This window comes from Ipomoea nil, unplaced genomic scaffold, assembly GCF_001879475.1.
Source record: "Ipomoea nil cultivar Tokyo-kokei standard unplaced genomic scaffold, Asagao_1.1 scaffold1768, whole genome shotgun sequence".
In the NCBI taxonomy this organism is placed as follows: Eukaryota; Viridiplantae; Streptophyta; class Magnoliopsida; order Solanales; family Convolvulaceae; genus Ipomoea; species Ipomoea nil.
The window spans coordinates 300319-319276 of NW_017618196.1; the positions used below are offsets into that span (position 1 = coordinate 300319).

General features: G+C 37.7%; 2 protein-coding genes and 1 long non-coding RNA gene across 3 annotated transcripts; all 3 read left to right on the top strand.

Annotated features, from left to right (window-relative positions):
• Positions 1 to 306: 306 nt before the first annotated feature.
• Positions 307 to 15768, top strand: LOC109192090. Its single transcript, XM_019342701.1, has 2 exons — positions 307 to 1558; positions 15328 to 15768. Exons 1-2 carry the CDS (start codon positions 604 to 606, stop codon positions 15756 to 15758), a joined length of 1386 nt encoding a protein of 461 aa, XP_019198246.1. The 5' UTR covers positions 307 to 603; the 3' UTR covers positions 15759 to 15768.
• LOC109192100 lies at positions 4723 to 5594 on the top strand. The gene is made up of 3 exons (XR_002056047.1): positions 4723 to 4822; positions 5215 to 5297; positions 5421 to 5594. It is a non-coding gene; the product is annotated as an uncharacterized LOC109192100 (long non-coding RNA).
• Positions 15769 to 17370: 1602 nt separating the features above from the next.
• On the top strand, positions 17371 to 18519 carry LOC109192091 (putative late blight resistance protein homolog R1B-13). The gene is made up of 2 exons (XM_019342702.1): positions 17371 to 18318; positions 18427 to 18519. The coding sequence occupies exons 1-2, from the start codon at positions 17392 to 17394 to the stop codon at positions 18487 to 18489; spliced, it is 990 nt and encodes a 329-aa protein (XP_019198247.1). The 5' UTR covers positions 17371 to 17391; the 3' UTR covers positions 18490 to 18519.
• Positions 18520 to 18958: the final 439 nt, after the last annotated feature.

Sequence of the window (18958 nt, forward strand, 5' to 3'; positions counted from 1 at the left end):
GAGCATCGAGAAAACGCTTCTCAGGAGCTCCTTCAAATCTTGAGAGAAGCAGCAGAAAATGCAGCAGATCAGATCGAGTTGCTGAAGATTGTAAGCAGAGAAAAAGATTCCTTTGTAAGTGAAAGAGAGATGGGTATTGTTGCTTTAACTAATCTCATCACAAAATTTGAGTATTAGTTTTTGCAACCCAACCCAATGGTGTGTCTTCATGATGATGATGATGATAAAGCAGCAATCATCAGATCTTTGTTTGAAAACCTTTCTGCAAACGGAATCCAGTGGTGGCAGTGCTAAATCCAAAGAATTGGAAATCAAAATCAGAGACTTTGCACTCAAAGCTGATGACGACATATGTAGCAACATCCTTCTCGCTAAACACAGAGCGATACGCCCTAACAACAAAAAGATAATGAAGAAGATCCTGGGAGGGCTGAATGATTACATGTGTTTTAGGGCGTCGTCTCACAGAGAAAACAATAATAATAATAATAATAATAATGCTTCTCAGGAACTCCTTCAAACCTTGCAAGAAGCAGCTGAAATTGCAGCAGAGTTGTTGATGATTATCAACAAAGAAAAAGGGCATCGGGCAGAGAGAGAGAGATGATTTGTAATGCTTTAACTTCTCTCAGGGGAACAATTCATGAGGTAGAGTTTCTTCATGACAAAGCGGAAATCAAATCTTTCTTTGAAAAGCTTTCTTCTTTGCAAACCTTTCTCGAGGAGGAATCTAGTGCTATGACCAAAGATTTGAAAACCAAAATCATAGATTTTGCACTCAAAGCTGAAGACCTCCAAATACAACTAAGCAACTTTTTTCAATCCAAACACACAACATCGTCTCAAGAAAAAGCTTCCAAGGGATTACTGCATCAAGACTTGCAAGAGGCAACAGAAAATGCAACAGAGTTGTTAAAGATTATAACCAAAGGAAAAGAGTACCATGAAAGTGCGAGAGAGATGGCAAGTGATACTTTAACTATTTTCATGAAAAAATTTGATTACTACTTTTTACAATCCAACCCGGTAGTGTTTCTTGATGATGAAGCAGCAAAGATATCTTTCTTTGAAAAGCTTTCTTCTATGCAAGCCTTACTGCAGGAGGAGTCTAGTGCTGGTGGTGCTATTATCAATGATTTGAAAACTGAAATCATAAACTTTGTACTCAAGGCCGAAGATGACATTGATACACAAGTAAACAATTTACTTGAGGCCGAAGACACAGAAGATTATCAACAAAAAGCTTCCCAACTCAATCAAACCTTGCAAGGAGCAACAGAAAATGCAGAAGGGTTCTTAATGATTATCAACAGCAAAAAAGAGTGTGATGATGAGATAGAGGAAATGGCTTGTGATGCTTTAAGTAGTCTCATGGAAACAATTCAGCAGGGGTTTCATGATGATGAAACAGTAATAAAATCTTTGCTTGAAAAGATTTCTTCTTTGCAAGCCTTTTTGAAAAAGAAGTCTAGTGGTGGTGGTGGTGTGACAGATTTGGAAGCTAAAATCAAAAACTTTGCAATCAAAGCTGGAGATGACATCAAAATACAAATAAACAATTTTCTTCATGCCAAAGATGCAGAGTATCAAGAAAAAATTTCCATTTTCCAGGAACTCCATCAAACCGTTAGAGAAGCAGCCGAAAGTGCAGCAGAGTTGTTGAAGATCATTATCAACAGTAAAATCAATGAAGTTGATGAGGCAAATGAAACTCAACCATCAAGTTGTTTGGTAAAATATGACTCCAAGTTGCTGAATGCTGAGTCCGATGGGTCCTTGCTGCACTCTCTAAAGCTCGAGGACAGAATGGTTGGTCGTCACCATGATTGTAGAGTGATAAAGGACCAACTACTCTCTTCCCATTATGAACTACCAAAGATAATCTCAATTGTTGGAATGGTGGGTATTGGGAAGACTACTCTAGCGAGAAATGTCTATGAAGACCCATCAATTGCAGCACATTTCGATGTGCGAGGTTGGATTACTATACCTCACGACTACAATAAGAGTCGAATGCTATGCGACCTTCTTCAGTCAATTACTCCAGTTGAGCCAAATGTAGTTAAAAAGGGAAGCACTCCAGATGAACTAGAAATGCAGGTATGCAAATGCTTACTTGGTAGGAGGTATCTAATTGTTTTGGACAACATTTTGAGCAATCAAGCTTTGATTGACATCAGACAGTGTGTTCCTAATGACAAAGGTGGAAGTTGCATATTACTTACCACTAGCCACTACAAACAAGAATACTACCATAGCAACTATATCCACCACATGGCTTTGCTAGATCCAAAAGAAAGTTGGGATGTATTTTGTAGTATCCTTCTTATTAAAAAGCACCTGGCACCAAAATTTGAAAAAATTAGGAATAGTGTTGTGGAGAAATGTGATGGATTACCAAAGTTAATTGTTGAAGTTGCGAAGCGTTTATCTAAGTTCAACAACATACAACAAGGGTGGAAGCAGATTGAGAAGGAATTAGAGTCATTGGGATTTCTAGATCGTAATGCACTCATGGTCACTTACAATATGTTACCACGTCATTTGAAAGTTTGCTTTCTATACTTTGGAGTCTTCCCAAAACGGAATAAAATTCTGGTTAAAAAGCTTATAAGGTTATGGATTGCTGAGGGATTTGTGAAGCCATTGAATCACAACGAGTTAGAAGATGAGGCTTATATGTACTTGCAGGAGCTTATTGATAGAAGCCTTCTCTTAATCGAAGATCGAAGTTGTAATGGCAAAATCAAGACTTGTAGAATGCACAGTGCCTTGCATAGCTTTTGCGTAGGAGAAGCTCAAAAAGGAGGTATTTTATGTGCCGTAGATACTCAACAACATTCAGGATTGCCATTAAAAGCATTTGCAAATTCTTGTCGTTGGCTAAGTTTGTACTCGCACCTTTTTGACTATTATGTGCTCTTTGGTACAAACATCCCTCGCTCCATTTTCTTCTTTCATGAAAATCCTGAAATGTTTGTTCCTCTCAAGCTGTTAAGAGTTTTGGTTTTTGATACTTCTATATTCCTTCAAAGAGTGCCGGTGCATTTAAGGGATTTAGTTTTTATAAGATACCTATCCGTAACACAATGGTACGAGGGTTTGGATGAAGTAGTGTCAAATAATCCAAATTTACAGACGCTTGTTGTTTCTCGTGATGGAGTACCAACTGTCCATTTGCCATCCAGTATTTGGAAGCCACCACACTTAAGGCATCTTGAACTTGGCAATTCATATACGGTGGATCCCCCAAGTATGGTTAAAGAGAGTTTGCAATCATTATCTTGTGTGTTGAGATCAATGCATTGCAGAATGGAGGTGTTTGACAAGTTGCCTAACATAAAAAAGTTGAAAATTTTCTTGAAAGAGGACATAGAGGCCAGTCACCCTTGTGGATCCTCCAGGAATCCTATTATTTTGGATTATCTTGACAATTTGAAAGAGCTTGAGAAGCTAACTATTTCAGTTTCGGTTGGCTGTGCAGTAACCCTCAAAGAAAGGTCTATGTTTCCTTCACAATTGAAGAAGTTGAGGCTAAGCGGGATTAATCTTTCTAAAAGGGATTTGATGGTAATTTGCGCGTTGCCCCAGCTTATGGTGCTTGAGTTGAGAAATACCTTCCATGGAAGAGTATGGGAAGTATATGACAGAGGATTCCTTAACTTAAGATTCTTGCTCGTTGAAGATGGAAAACTCAAGCATTGGGCTTGTGATTATGATACCTTTAGCTTTCCCTTTAGCAAGCTTGAGCGCCTAGTTTTAAGATTCTGTTGTGCTTTGGAACAGATCCCTAATATCTTTACAGATATTCCCAACCTGCAATTAATTGTGTTGGAGCAGTGTCAGTCTTCCCTTGTTACTTCTGCCAAATGGATTCAAGAAGAGAAATTGCATTATACAAACCATATTCTTGAGGTTAGAAGCTAAAATGTGAATCATTCATAATTTTTTATTCTTTTCTATTCAATGCTAAACTTTATTTACAAAATCAGTTTTTATTCTTTTTCCGATCTCATTTCATTTTCTGCATTATTTTTTCATAGATCAAATTCTGGGCCCTGAATATGATGAATTGCAGAATACACATACAAATGTGTCTACAGATGACAAACTTGCCAGCCTCACACTCTCAAAGTGATTTAACTGTTGTCACAAAATGGTACTTGTGAGGCTACATGAGTCTTTGCCTCTACATTTATATATACAAATATATATATATATATATATATATATATATATATATATATATATATATATATATATATATATATATATATATATATATATATATATATATATATATATATATATATATATATATATATATATATATATATATATATATATATTCATTTTTATAATTTAGAATTTTTTCACTCTGTCACCAAGTTCGATCTGACCTGAAAAATGATTTGATATGGTGTTGTTTTCTTGTACAGATAAATGAAGGTTTAATTTGGTTGTTGATGTAAAAATTTGAGTGCTTGGACCTCAGTGAAAATGTGCAGTTGGGATGACACTATGGACTATTTCAATAACATAAGTCCATGTGTATGTACACAGATATGTATATCTCTCAATTAACATCTGGTGCCTATATGTGATGTGATGTGAAGATCATACTACTTTACATCTCTGATTCCTTTCTGTTTTGCAATTAACCCTAAGTACTAAATGCTTTTGCAAATTGGTATGCTAATCGGATACCTTTTCAGAGATCAAAATCCTGGACGCCAAATATGATGAATCTCAGAATACACATACAAGAGTGTCTACATAAGACAGGCTTGGGCAGCCTCATAGTCTATAACTTTAGAAAATGGTATGTGATACGTTACAACTTACAAGTGCTGAATTTTCAATTGTGTAATTTTTTTTGCATTTTCTAGAGTTACATCCCACTTTTTTTTTTTTTAATCAGTAATTATGCAATACTGGCTTGGCAGTTGGGCTTACACCAGAGTCAAGCTTATACAGATATATTGAAGGTTTAATTTGGTTGTTTTTCCTTAGACCTTAGCTGTGAAAATGTGCAGTCCAGATGAAACTATGATCTAATTCAATAATGTAACTGAATGATGCAGTATTGCTTAACCTGGTTTTCTCACTGTAGTATTATTATATTGTCTACTGAAACATGGGCTCAAGAGAATTTTTATCTCCAAACATTGTGAAAGAAAAGAGATCTAATGTTGATGTTTTTTCTTTTTGAAGAAATCATGTTGGTGACTTTGAAAATATTTTAAATTAGCTTAGGAAGCTGCTAGTCTCAGCTCTCAAGTATTGAAGATCTACAGGTAATAGGAATTGCTTAGTTATGTTCCTTCTAAACATGACTGATTAATATTGATTTATAAGGCTAAGTATAATTCTAAAACTTCTTCATGAGATTGATTACATCCATTTCATGCATTCTATAGGGTATCGAATGAAAGATTTTACAGTGATCGAGCTATTGAATGCGTGCTCTAGACTAGAGATGCATCGTGTTCTTGAAATGACTTGCAGAACCTGCAAAAATCGTATTCTTCAAAATCCAAGAACCTGAATATGATGAATCACATATAGAAGAGTGTATAGATGACGACTTGGATGGCATGAGTCTTCACTTGGGTTTGAGAGAGTACCTATCAATCTATCATTATTGCTCTTGTTGTCAGGCCATGTTAGCCGTCTAGAGTGAGCCATTGCGAATGTAACTTCTCAAGAGGTAAATAGTAATAATATAATCGTATGAAACATCCTAGCCATTTTGATTGAGTTTTCTAATGTTGATGCTCGAAGAAATTATGTTAGTTGGTCATTCGGCCAAGTGAGTTTGTAGATTCATATTTCATAAAGTGTCTATATGTGATAATGATATGACTTTACTTTTGTTTGTGATTATGAATTGCTAGTATATACAAACTAGCAATATATGTCAAACAATAAAACTACATAAAACATGGCAATATCATTTCGAATGCAATCTATCACCAAAAGCGATCATATGATAGGTTATCGCGCACATAACTTGAACAAAATGCACCACAATCTAAAAAATATATGCACACTAACTTTCTAGCATGTGATAATGAAAATATGTCACACAACAAACATAAACCAATTAAATTATAAGTGCAACTCGATGCTTGAAAGTCTATAAATTAAACTTATTTTGTTGGTTGACTTTTAATTTGAGTGTGTGTATAGGAGAATTAGATGGTTTGTTCATCCTTCAATTTCTTCCTTCTTTAATTCAAGTCAAATAGTGATGTGAAGAATTGATCCAAATACTTGCCAAACTCATATTTTAGTGTTTTAGCCTTTAAGGTAATTATAAAGACATATATATTATCAAATTGATAAGTTGAATAATTTTGCTAATTTATATACTTTCTCTAGTAAGAATCACTTTAAAATTTGGCTCCAACAACTAACAATTGGGTGCATGGGAGTTCAAATTATATTGAGAACCTCAGAGTCATGGGGAGATTTTGACCAATTAGAGGAGATAAAAAAAAAAATCCTTATACACAAAGTGTACATGCAGAGGTGAGAACCTAAGGATTTACATAGTGACTTGCGATTTATCTCCTTCGAACTTGTACACAAACTACTCCAGGATACTTCTTACAGACTGAATTTCACATCTGATTGTTGCTTGATTCACGAAGTGCATGGGATGACAATAGGTTTTGCTAAAGAAGAGAAAGGGCTATATATCAAAGGCTGAATAGGCAGAATTATGACTAAGAATGTGGCTGAGATTTGGCAGAATTAGGACTGAGATTTGAATATCATATTTGTCATAATTTGTATATTAGGTGTATATATTCTTACCTAATGTAGAATAACAATAATTAGCGTAATAAGTGTAGATATATTCTTGTCTAGAATAAGTTGTACAACAATCACTATTTATTGGAGAGATTATCAAGAAGGGGACATGCAGTCTTTTTCTCAAAGTTTGTCATGGTATCAGAGCTAGTTTTTATTTTTTGAAATGCATAGCTGAATCTTCGAATTTCTGTGTTTTTTTCCTGTGTTGTTGTCTTCCAGAGGTTTCTGTTTTTTTTTTTTTTTTTTTTTTGGAAGAATGTCTGGAGAGAATTTTCTTGGAAGGATGCCAACAGAGACTTTGGCTATCAGATTTACAGGAAAGAACTATGCAGCATGAGAATTTCAGTTCAGAATGTTTCTGAAAGGGAAGGAGCTTTGGAGTCACATTGACGAATCTGCTCCAGCTCCTGAAGAAGGTCAAGAACGTGATCAATGGGAGGTAAAAGATGCTCGGATCATCTCTTGGATTTTAGGTTATATTGAAGCTCATATGGTGAACAATTACGTTCCTCGCACAGCTAAGGAGATGTGGGATTATTTGCAGCGCATCTATCATCAAGGTAACACTGCAAGACGATTTCAACTCGAACTTGAGATAAGTAACTTCAATCAATGTAATCTCTCTATTGAGCAATATTATTCTGGATTTATTAATCTATGGAGCGAATATTCTAGTATTATTTACTCAAAGGTACCTAAAGAGGCCTTAGCCAGCCTTTAAGAGGTTCATAAAGATAGTCAACGTGCTCAGTTTTTGATGAAACTGAGGCCAGAATTTGAAGTTGCTCGGGGTGGATTGCTGAATAGATCTCCTGTCCCTTCCTTGGATATATGTCTTGGTGAATGATTGCGTGAAGAACAAAGAATGGCTACACAAGCTGTTCTAGGTTCGTCCAAGGAGACTTCTGAGGTTGTTAATGTTGCTCATGCGGCTCAAGGGAAGGACAGAGGAAAGGGACAAATGCAGTGCTATAGTTGCAAGGAGTTCGGGAATATTGCCCGTAATTGTGGTAAGAAATTCTGTAATTATTGTAAACAGAATGGACACATTATCAAGCAATGTCCTACACGCCCAGAAAATCGACGAGGCCAAGCTTTTCATGCTGCTATCTCAGACCCTACCAATATCAGTTCTCCAGCTACGATTGTTGGCACAAATCCGTCTTTTGTTACTCCAGAAATGGTCCAACAGATGATCATCATAGCATTCTCTACTCTTGGACTTCATGATCAAGGTAAGATTGTTTCTTCTCCTTGGTTTGTTGATTCTAGAGCATCAAATCATATGACTGGATCACCTGATTGGCTGCATAATCTTCGAAAGTATACTGGTAAACAACAAATTCAGATTGCAAATGGAAGTAATCTTCCAATTACCGCCATTGGTGATATTGGACCTTCCTTTCTTCATGTATTTGTCTCTCCAGGATTGTCTACTGGTTTAATCTCCATTGTGCAGTTGGTGGATAATAACTATAATGTAAATTTCTCTTGTCTTGGTTGTCTTGTGCAGGATCAGGGGTCGGGGAAGGTGATCGTGAGGGGGCCTAAAGTGGGCAGATTATTTCCATTTCAATTTATTCCTAGAACTTTTTCTTTGTCATCTATTGTTATTGAAAATAAGGCTGATATTTGGCATAAACGATTGTGCCATCCAAATAATGTGATATTATCTCATTTGATGAAGGATGGTTTTCTTGGCAACAAAAATCAGTGCTCTTCTAGTAGTCTTGATTGCTCTGTTTGAAATTATACATAGTGATGTTTGGGGTATTACTCCTATCACTTCCCATGTGCAGTATAAATATTTTGTGACATTCATTGATGACTATAGTCATTTTACATGGATATATTTTCATTGATGACTATAGTCATTTTACATGGATATATTTTCTGCGTACCAAAGCTGAAGTTATCACTGTTTTCAAAAGTTTCATAGCTTATAATGAGACTCAATTTTCCACCCTCATCAAGGTTCTACGGTCCGATAACGGAGGTGAGTATATGTCACAAGATTTTCAAGCTTTCTTACAACAAATGATCACCAAATTGTTTTGCAGACAGACTCGTCTCCAATAAATGTGAAACCATATCGTTACGGACATAATAAAAAAGATGAGATTGAAAAGTTGGTGGGGGAGATGCTGGTTGCGGGTATCATTTAACCAAGTTCAAGTGGCAGACTCCTCTCCAATAAATGTGAAATCGTATCGTTACGGACATAATAAAAAAGATGAGATTGGAAAGTTGGTGGGGGAGATGCTGGTTGCGGGTATCATTCAACCAAGTTCAAGCCTGTTTTCAAGTCCGGTTTTATTTGTCAAGAAAAAAGATGGCAGCTGGAGATTTTGTGTGGATTACCGGGAACTCAACAAAGTTACCGTACAAAACAAGTACCCCATTCCGATCATTCAGGAAATGTTAGATGAATTACACAGGGCTCGGTATTTCTCTAAAATTGATCTTCGTTTGGGGTACCACCAAATCCGAGTTGTTCCACAGGATGTGCCCAAAACAGCGTTCCGAACGCACTCTGGCCATTACAAATTCTTAGTAATGTCGTTTGGGTTAACGAATGCACCGGCTACCTTCCAAGCTCTAATGCATGACATCTTCCGGCCATTTCTTCGCCAATTTGTACTAGTTTTCTTCGATGATATTCTGGTGTATAGTATAACTTGGGAGGCACATTTGACACACTTGACAGTAGTGTCGGGGACACTTCAAGATCACCAATTGAAGGCTAATGCAAAGAAATGTCAGTTTGGTCAAACTACTATTGAATACTTGGGCGATATTGTTTCTCAGTTTGGAGTTGCAATGGACCCATCAAAAGTCTCTAGTGTTCTCCGTTGGCCTGTACCAAAATCTGTCAAAGCTATTCGGGGCTTCTTAGGCCTTACAGGCTACTTCTGGAGGTTCATTAAGGATTACGAGAAAATAGCACAACCCCTCACCGGAAGTTCATTAAGGATTACGGGAAAATAGCGCGCACAACCCCTCACAGCCCTTTTAAAGAAAGACGCGGGGGAAAAATTCATTTGGCCGGTAGCTGCGCAAAAGGCTTTTGATGACCTCAAAAATGCAGTCACCACATCTCCTGTTTTGGCAACACCTGATTTTTCTCACCCATTCATTATTGAATGCGATGCATCAGGAACAGGAATTGAGGCGGTGTTACTCCAAGGTCATCGACCAATAGCGTTTTTTATCAAGGGACTCTCTGGTCAGACATTGGCAAAGTCTACTTATGAAAAAGAATTAATGGCCTTTGTGCTGGCAATTCAACATTGGAGGCCATATCTCATAGGGCATCGATTCATAGTCCGGACAGACCATCGTAGCCTTCGCCATTTATTAGAGCAGCACATCACCACCCCATTGTTTTCCCCTACTTGCTGCATCAAAAACCAAATCACAAGCTTCTGATAAAAAACGAGCAGTTCCAGTAAGATTTGTAATATGAATACCTTTACGCTTTGCCGAGATATAAGGGGCCATTTTAGGATTCCATTTCCGAGTACCATGACCAAAATGAACTCCGGCCTCCATCATCTCTTCCAAATTGATGTTCCAATATATTTTTGTCATTTCTCCCCCCCCCCCCCCCCCCCCCCTTTTATTCTTAAAAAAAAAGAAACGAGGAATTTTGAATTTCAAAAAAAAAAATTTGTTCCGAAGGAACCTTCTCCTTTATCGTAGATTGGACGTAGATATACGCCCCGAACCTTTATTCTTTTCTATTCATTTTTGTTTTTATTACCAAACTAAATGACCAAATTTAGATAGTGCATGCAAGGCAAGGGGTGAGTTTGCTCTTAGGAATCATTATAAATCCTATAAATGATTGTTTGATGTATTGTATTATGTGATGTATTGTGGAATTTTTTTGAAAGGGAAGAGTCTAATAATTTTCTGTGGTGGGACAAAATATCTCTCACCCCCCCCCCCCCCCCCCCCCGAATAGATTCTTTTTTGTTGTTTCTAAAGAAAGGTTATTATATTGTTTTGAAGGGTGCACTAATCCTCTGAATCCGGTACCTGCGGGTATCACCCCCCCCCCCCCCAAAACAACGTTCTCTTTCAAGCCTTTCAACCAATCGATACGCCCCTGGAGAGCTGCTTTTGCTAAAACTCGAGCAGTTTCTTGAAAACTCGCTTCCGATATGAAACTTTGAGTATTGAGAGATGCTTTTGTTATTCCCAATAAAAGGGCTCGATAACAGATTGCTTCTTCTAAAGCACGCCCCATTCGTTTTGCTCGCAACAATCTAATAAGTTCTCCAGGTGAAAAAACATTAGACATTCCGTCTTCTGAAACCAACACGTTTGATGTGATTTGACGTACAATAATTTCGATATGCCGATTATGAATCTGCACTCCCAACAGAATTGGGTGGTCAAACTCATGGGGTATGACTTTGAAGTTGTGTACAAGCCTGGGCGATTAAATAATGCAGCAGATGCTTTGTCTCGTCAGAATGAGGAGCTTGAACTATCGGCAGTATCTTTACCAATGTGGATAGATTAGGCTGAATTGGGTACAACCATTGCCAATGACTCAAACTTAAGTTCTATTGTACAACAGCTTCGCAACGACCTGACAAGCCGACCTCCTTTTCAACTTCTTCAATGGCGTTTGTTTTATAAAGGACGCATTGTTCTACCAACCACATCACCTTGGATTTCTCGGCTCTTGGACGAATTTCACTCCACGCCAATGGGAGGGCACCCCGGAGCTTATCGCACTTACCGCCGAATAGCTGCCAGCATTTATTGGAAGGGTATGATGAAGCAAACACAACAGTTTGTGGCAGAATGCTTGGTGTGTCAAAAGAATAAACATGACACAATGGCACCAGCTGGCCTCCTCCAGCCTCTTCCTATCCCAATGGCTATTTGGGAGGATATTGCAATGGATTTTATCACTGGATTGCCACGCTCCTACGGGGTTGATTGCATTTGGGTGGTCATCGATTGCCTCACTAAATATGCTTATTTCATAGGGCTCAAACACCCTTTCAGCGCCAAGTCTCTTGCTAGCATATTTACAAAAAGAAATAGTTCGCTTACATGGGGTACCGCGATCAATAGTAAGTCATCGAAACTCAACTTTTTTGAGTACTTTTTGGACAGAATTTTTTGACAAGTGAGGCACCAAGCTGCGCATGAGTACTACTTACCACCCTCAAACGAATGGCCAGTCTGAAGTTCTCAACAGATGCCTTGAGCAGTACTTACGGTGTATGACATCCGAAACAATGGGGACGCTTCCTCCATTGGGCTGAATACTAGTACAATACTTCCTTTCATAGTGCGGCTGGCCTGACCCAGTTTCAAATGGTGTATGGACGGCTTGCACCAAGCTTGCAACAGTATTTACCCGGAGAGTTTAAAGTGGAAGCAGTAGCTGAAGAACATGCTGATAGGAACGAAATGTTAAGACAACTCCGTTACAACTTAGAAAAAGTTCAGAATAGAATGACTGAAGTAACAAATGCCAAGAGACGCGAGTTGGAATTCATTGAAGGAGACAAAGTTTTATTGAAACTTCGGTCACACCATCAATCCACAATCCACCATCGCATCAACCAAAAGCTAGCCCCTTGCTTCTACGACCCTTTTACGATTGTCAAAAAATTCAGTGTGGTTTCCTACAAGCTGGCACTGCCAGCAACTGCAAAGGTACACCCTATATTTCATGTGTCCCAGCTCCGAAGAGTTATAGGAAATCACATGGCAGTAACTGATCTTCCCGAAGAGATGGCTTTGACCGACCATGGTTATTTTCCGCAAGACATCTTAGATGTTCGCAAACTGCAAGGGATTTCGCAGGTTATAGTGCAGTGGGAGGGCAACCCGAAAGATGACGCTACTTGGATGGATGTGTCTGATTTCCAAAGTCAATTTCCCCACGTACTCCAACCATGAGGACAAGGTTGTTTCTCTGGGGGGGGGGGGGGGGGCAATGATACACACCCAAAGGAATGGGTGGTTTAGTCACGCAAAAAAGGGAATCAACACAAGATTGGAAATCTGGACAGCAAATCAGGCAAATCAAAACAATCAAAACACTAATCAAGGGACAAGCTTAAATCATGGAACCTGACAGAGATAAATCAGCTTCTCAATTCTCTCCCTTTACTATATTTATTTTCTGCATTGCAGTATAAATTGTAACCTCCTCAAGAGAGGAGGGCATCGAATAATCTTCCTAAGCACGGCCGTTCTAATAAAAATTGGAGCCCTGTGCAATATCTTTTAATTTGAGGTCTTTTTTTTTTTAAAGTAATTTATATATATAAATAATAGTTCTTCAAAAAGTTGTATCAAAATATAAATATTGTATAAAAATATATCTAACATTTCATTTAAAAAAGTATATATATTTGTGTGTATGTGTGTGTATATGTATATATATTTTCTAATCCCTTGATTCCCTTCCCTACTTTTGGCGGTTCCCAATTCCTAAATCTTGATTGACAAGTACCATTGTTAATTAAGAATGGCAATTCCCAATTCAAAATCTCAAATAACAAGTAGCATCTTCGATTGGGACCTTCAACTAATTAGCAATTACCATTATTTTTATTCTTGAATTCAATTCCCAAATCTCGATGAGCAGTGTGGTGATATTGATAGAAATGAATTGTATATTGAGCTAAAATTGCTTAGAGAGATTTTATCGAAACAAAAGATAGGGACAATGAGTATATTGAATTCATTGAAACACATGAGTTTTTTTCCAAATACTACTATTGCCTCTGCAGAAAGAAGTTTTTCAAAGTTGAAATTGTTGAAATTTTACTTACGATCAAGTATGTTACGTTGCAAGAGAGACTCAATGGAATAGTTTAATGTCCATTGAAAATGAGCTTTTGGAAGAAGTTGATATCAAAAGTTTGGTGGATGATTTCGAACCTGATTTGATCTTTCTGAGGTTTCTGAAGGATGCGAAAGCGCTGGCGGCAGATCGGATTCCTTGATTAACGGCTGCGATGTTAACGAGGCGGCGTCGTACGCGACGAGCGAACATCATCATCATCGGCATGATTCGTGCTTCGCTCGAGCCCTCAGTGCGGCACAACGCTACGAATGTTCTTCCTGTAGCAAGGCGTGTGGGCTCCACATTTTCCTGCCGTGGCGGATGAAGCCGAAGCCGTGCGGCGGCGTCAGGAACTCCATCATGGCGACGACCGCTTCTCCTAAACTGAAGCCGTCGCAATGGGGCACCAGAAAACCTCAGGATCATGTGTGAATTGAAATACATGGCCTAAATCAGCTGTAAATTAATTTGACTATGTAGTATACTAGTATGTATACGGTCGTGGAGGACTAGAACGAGGGCGGCATATGCATTATGCTAGAGCTCCGCCGATGCATTATTGACCTGCTATAGCATATCACAATTAGAATTTTGGATCTTGCTGCACTAAATTAATAAGTTAACGTGTTTAATTGCAACTTTTAAAAGTTCGGGAGCCTAATTCACTTTTTTTTTTTCACAAAATTGAAGGGTGTATTTGACCATTTTCCTTTACAAAAAAAATTCACTTATTTTTTTACATATCTCTTTATAACTATTTTCTCATAAAGTATAAAATATTAATATCACCTCTACTAATGCTCAATCTTACAACCCTACTTGATGGAGTAACTTCGCCATTAGACCACAGGTCCTGGCAAAAGCACTTTTTTTTTTTTTTAAATTCTAGTTTTGTCTTTTGACGAAATGGAGAATTGACAATTGACCATTTGAGCTTTCTTTAGATGGAATTTTTGATAGCGAGCTCTTCACAAACTCTTGCATATTTATCTTTCTATTATTACATATTCTTACCAAGAAATACACAAACAAACATTGCAATTGAGAGATGGCTTTTGTTGCTTTAACTTCTCTCATCGAAACCATTGAGCTTCAGTTTCTGCGACCCACCCCAACTCCCCAAGGGTGTCTCTCCATCTCCATGATCGAGCACCAATCAAATCTTTGTCTGAAAACCTTTCTTCTTTGCAAGCATTTCTCTAGAAGGAATCCAATGGTGATGATGATGATGGTGCAGTCCGAATCAGAGATTTGGAAATCCAAATCAGAGACTTTGCGCTAAAAGCTGAAGACGACATCGAAATACAACTCAGTAACATCCTTCTCGCTCAGCTTGAGGACACAGAGTATCGAGAGAAAGCTTCCCACGAACTCCATCAAACTTTGCGAGAAGCTACAAAAAATTCAATAGAGCTGTTGAAGATTATAACCACAGAAAAAGAGTGGTGTGTAAGTGAGACAGAGATGGCTATTATTGCTTTAACTATTCTCATCACAAAATTTAAGCATCACTTTCTGCAACCCTTCCCAACGGTGTATCTTGGTGATGAAGCAGTAATGGGATCTTTCTTAGAAAAGCTTTCTTCTCTGCAAGCCTGCTTATTGCAGGGGAAATCCATTGGTGGCGCTGCAATCGAAATCAGAAACTTCGCACTCAAAGCTGAAAGTGACATTGAAATACTTTCTTCAAGCCAAACACACTGAGCATGAAGAAGAAGCTTCCCAGCAACTCCGGCAAACCTTGCAAGAAGCAGCCGAAATTACAGCAGAGTTGTTGGGGAATATCTACATAGAAGAACAGCATGAGAAAGAGAGGGAGAGCACTTGTGCTAGTTTAACTTTTCTCATGTCAATAGTTAATAATTATGAGTTTGCTTTTGATAAACCGGGAATCAAATTGGATTTATTGGTAAAGCTTTCTTCTTTGAAGAACTACTTACTATTCAAGAAGTCTAGTGGTTGTGCTACAATCAATGATTTCGAAACCAAAATCGAAATCTTTGCACTCAAAGCTCTAAAAGACTTGATGATGATAGAGCATACCCAGCTGAATCGAACCTTGCAAGAAGTAACAGAAAATGCAAACGAGTTGTTAATGAGTGGAAAATAGACAGAGATTGCTTATGTTGCTTTAAGTAATCTCATGGGAATAATTGAAGAGTTTCATGAAGATGAAGAGTTTCTATCTGATGTTGGAAAGAAATCTTTCCTTGAAAAGATTTCTTCTTTGCAAGCCTTTTTGCGAAAGGAATCCAGTGGAAGTGCTGTAATGAAAGATTTGGAAACTAAAATCAAAGACTTTGCACTCAAAGCTAAAGATGACATCCAAATACAGGTAAACCATTTTCTTCAGGACAATGACACAGTGTATGAACAAAAAGTTCCCCAGGAACTCCATCACACCATGCTAGAAGCAGCAGAAAGCGCAGCAGAGTTGCTGAAGATAATCAATGAAGTTGATGAGGCAAATCAAATTCAACCATCACATACTTGGTTAAAACATGCTACTGCTTCCAAGTCTGCCAATGTTGAGTCTGATGGATCCTCACATCGCTTTCTAAAGCCTGAAGGCAGAATGGTTGGTCGTCACCATGATTGTACAGTGATAAAGGACCAACTCTTTTCTTCCTGTTCTGCAGTACCAAAGATAATCTCAATTATTGGAATGGTGGGCATTGGAAAGACAACTCTCGCAAGAAATGTCTATGAAGATCCAGCAGTTGCGTCCATTTCAATTTAAGAGGTTGGGTTACTATACCTCAACACTACAATAAGAGCCGAATGCTAAGCGACCTTCTTCAGTCAATTACGCCAGAGGAGCCGAATGTAATTAAAAAGGGAAGCACTCCACATGAACTAGAAATGCAGGTATGCAAATGCTTACGTGGTAGGAAGTATCTAATTGTTTTGGACAACATTATGAGCAATCAAGCTTGGACTGACATCACACAGTGTGTTCCTAATGACATAGCTGGAATTTGCATATTACTAACCACTAGCTACTTCAACCGATATATCTCCTAGAACAACTATATCCATAACATGACTTTGCTAGATCCAAACGAAAGCTGGGAACTATTTGGTAATATCCTTTCTATTGAAGAGCACTTGGTCCTTAAATTTGAAAAAATTAGGAACCGTGTTGTGGAGAAATGTGATGGATTACCACAGTTAATTGTTGAAGTTGCCAAGCGTTTATCTAAATGCAATAACATACAACAAGGGTGGAAGAAGATTGAAAAGGAATTAGAGTCATTGGGAATTCTAGATCGCAATGCAATTGCTATCAGTTACAATCCGTTGCCACATCATTTGAAAGTTTGCTTTCTATATTTTGGAGTCTTCCCAAAACGTAATAGAATTCTGGTTACAATGCTTATAAGGTTGTGGATTGCTGAGGGATTTGTGATGAATCCATTGGAACATAAGGAGTTAGAGGATCAAGCTTATGAGTATTTACTAGAGCTAATTGATAGAAGCCTTATCTTAATTGAAAATCGAAGTTTTGATGGAAAAATCAAGACTTGTAGAATGCACAGTGCTATGCATAGCTTCTGTGTAGGAGAAGCTCAGAAAGAAGGTATTTATGTGCGGTAAATACTCAACAACATTCAGGATTGTCATTAGATGCATTTGCAAATTCGTGTCGTTGGCTAAGTTTATATCCACACAGTTTTGACTATTATGTGCTCTTTGGTACAAATATCCCTCGCTCCATTTTCTTCTTTCATAAAAGTCATAAAATGTTTGTTCCTCTAAAGTTGTTAAGAGTTTTGGCTTTTGATACTTCTATTTTCCTTCAAAGATTGCCATTGCATTTAGGAGATTTAGTTTTCCTCAGATACCTATCCATAACACAATGGTTTCAGGAATTGGATGATGTAATGTCCAATAATCCAAATTTACAAACACTTGTTGTTTCCGGTAATGGAGCACCAACTATCCATTTACCATCCAATATTTGGACGCCACCACACTTAAGGCATCTTAAAATTGGAAATTTGTATATGGTATATCCTCCCCACGAGGATAAAAAGAATTTACAAACATTATCTTGGGTGGTGAGACCAATTCATTGCAGAAAAGAGGTGTACAACAAGTTCCCTGACATAAAAGAGCTGAAAATTTTCCTGAAGGATGACATAGAGCCCAGTCACATTGGAGGATGTTGTAGGAATCCTATAATTTTGGATCATTTTGACTATTTGAAAGGGCTTGAGAAGCTTAGCATTTCGGTTTCTATTCGTTGCAGTGCAGCCCTTCCAGAACAGTGTATGTACCCTTCAGGATTGAAGAAGTTGAAGTTGAGTGGGACTAATATTTCTGAGAGGGATTTAAATGTAATTGGCATGTTACCCAGGCTTATGGTGCTCAAGTTGGAAAATGCCTTCCATGGAACAGTATGGAACACAGTAGCTAATGGAGGGTTTCCTTTATTAATATTCTTGCTCCTTGAAGCTAAAGAACTCGAGCAATGGGTAGTTAGCTTTCATCACTTTCCGATGCTCAGGCACTTAGTCTTAAGATCCTGTAATTGTTTAGAACAGGTGCCAAAGCGTTTTTCATGGCTGAAGTCAATTGAGTTGGAGGGGTGTCGCTCTTCCCTTGTGGCTTCTGCCAAGCAGTTACAACAGATGAGAAGATCCATGCATTTTAAGGATGATCTTGAGGTTATAAGCTAAAGCATGTTTCCTTTTAATTTTTATTTATTTTTCTATTCAAAGCTGATTTTCTTTACAATATCAGTTTCTAATTCTTATCTCATTTCTTTTTCACAGATCAAAATCATTGGCCCTAAATATGATGACTCACAGAATACACATACACAAGTGTCTATGTAAGATGACTTAGCCAACCTCATAGTAAAATAACAGTTAGAAAACGGTATGTGTTAGCCTGTTAGGTTACTACTGCTGATTTTCCAATTGTATAATTTTTGCATTTTCTAGAGTTACATCCCACTTTATTTTATTTTATCCAAACTAATTATAGTTGCGTATACAAAAAATAAATTCTTTGGTTAAGATTTAATGATTCCTCATTAATAGAAGAAACCTGCAGAGTATCCTGAAGTTGTAACTTTTTATTACCAAACATTGTGAAGGAGAAGAAGATTCATTACATTAATATTGGGGTGTAACTTTTCTATTGTCTTTTGAGGAAATCATGTTGGTAACTGGGGCAAGGTATTTCATTTGGTGCCTATATGTGATGATCATACTACTTTACATCTATGTTTCTTTCTCTCTTGCAATTAATCCTGAGTGCTAATGTGCTTTTGCAGATTGATTTGTCAATTGAATACCTTTT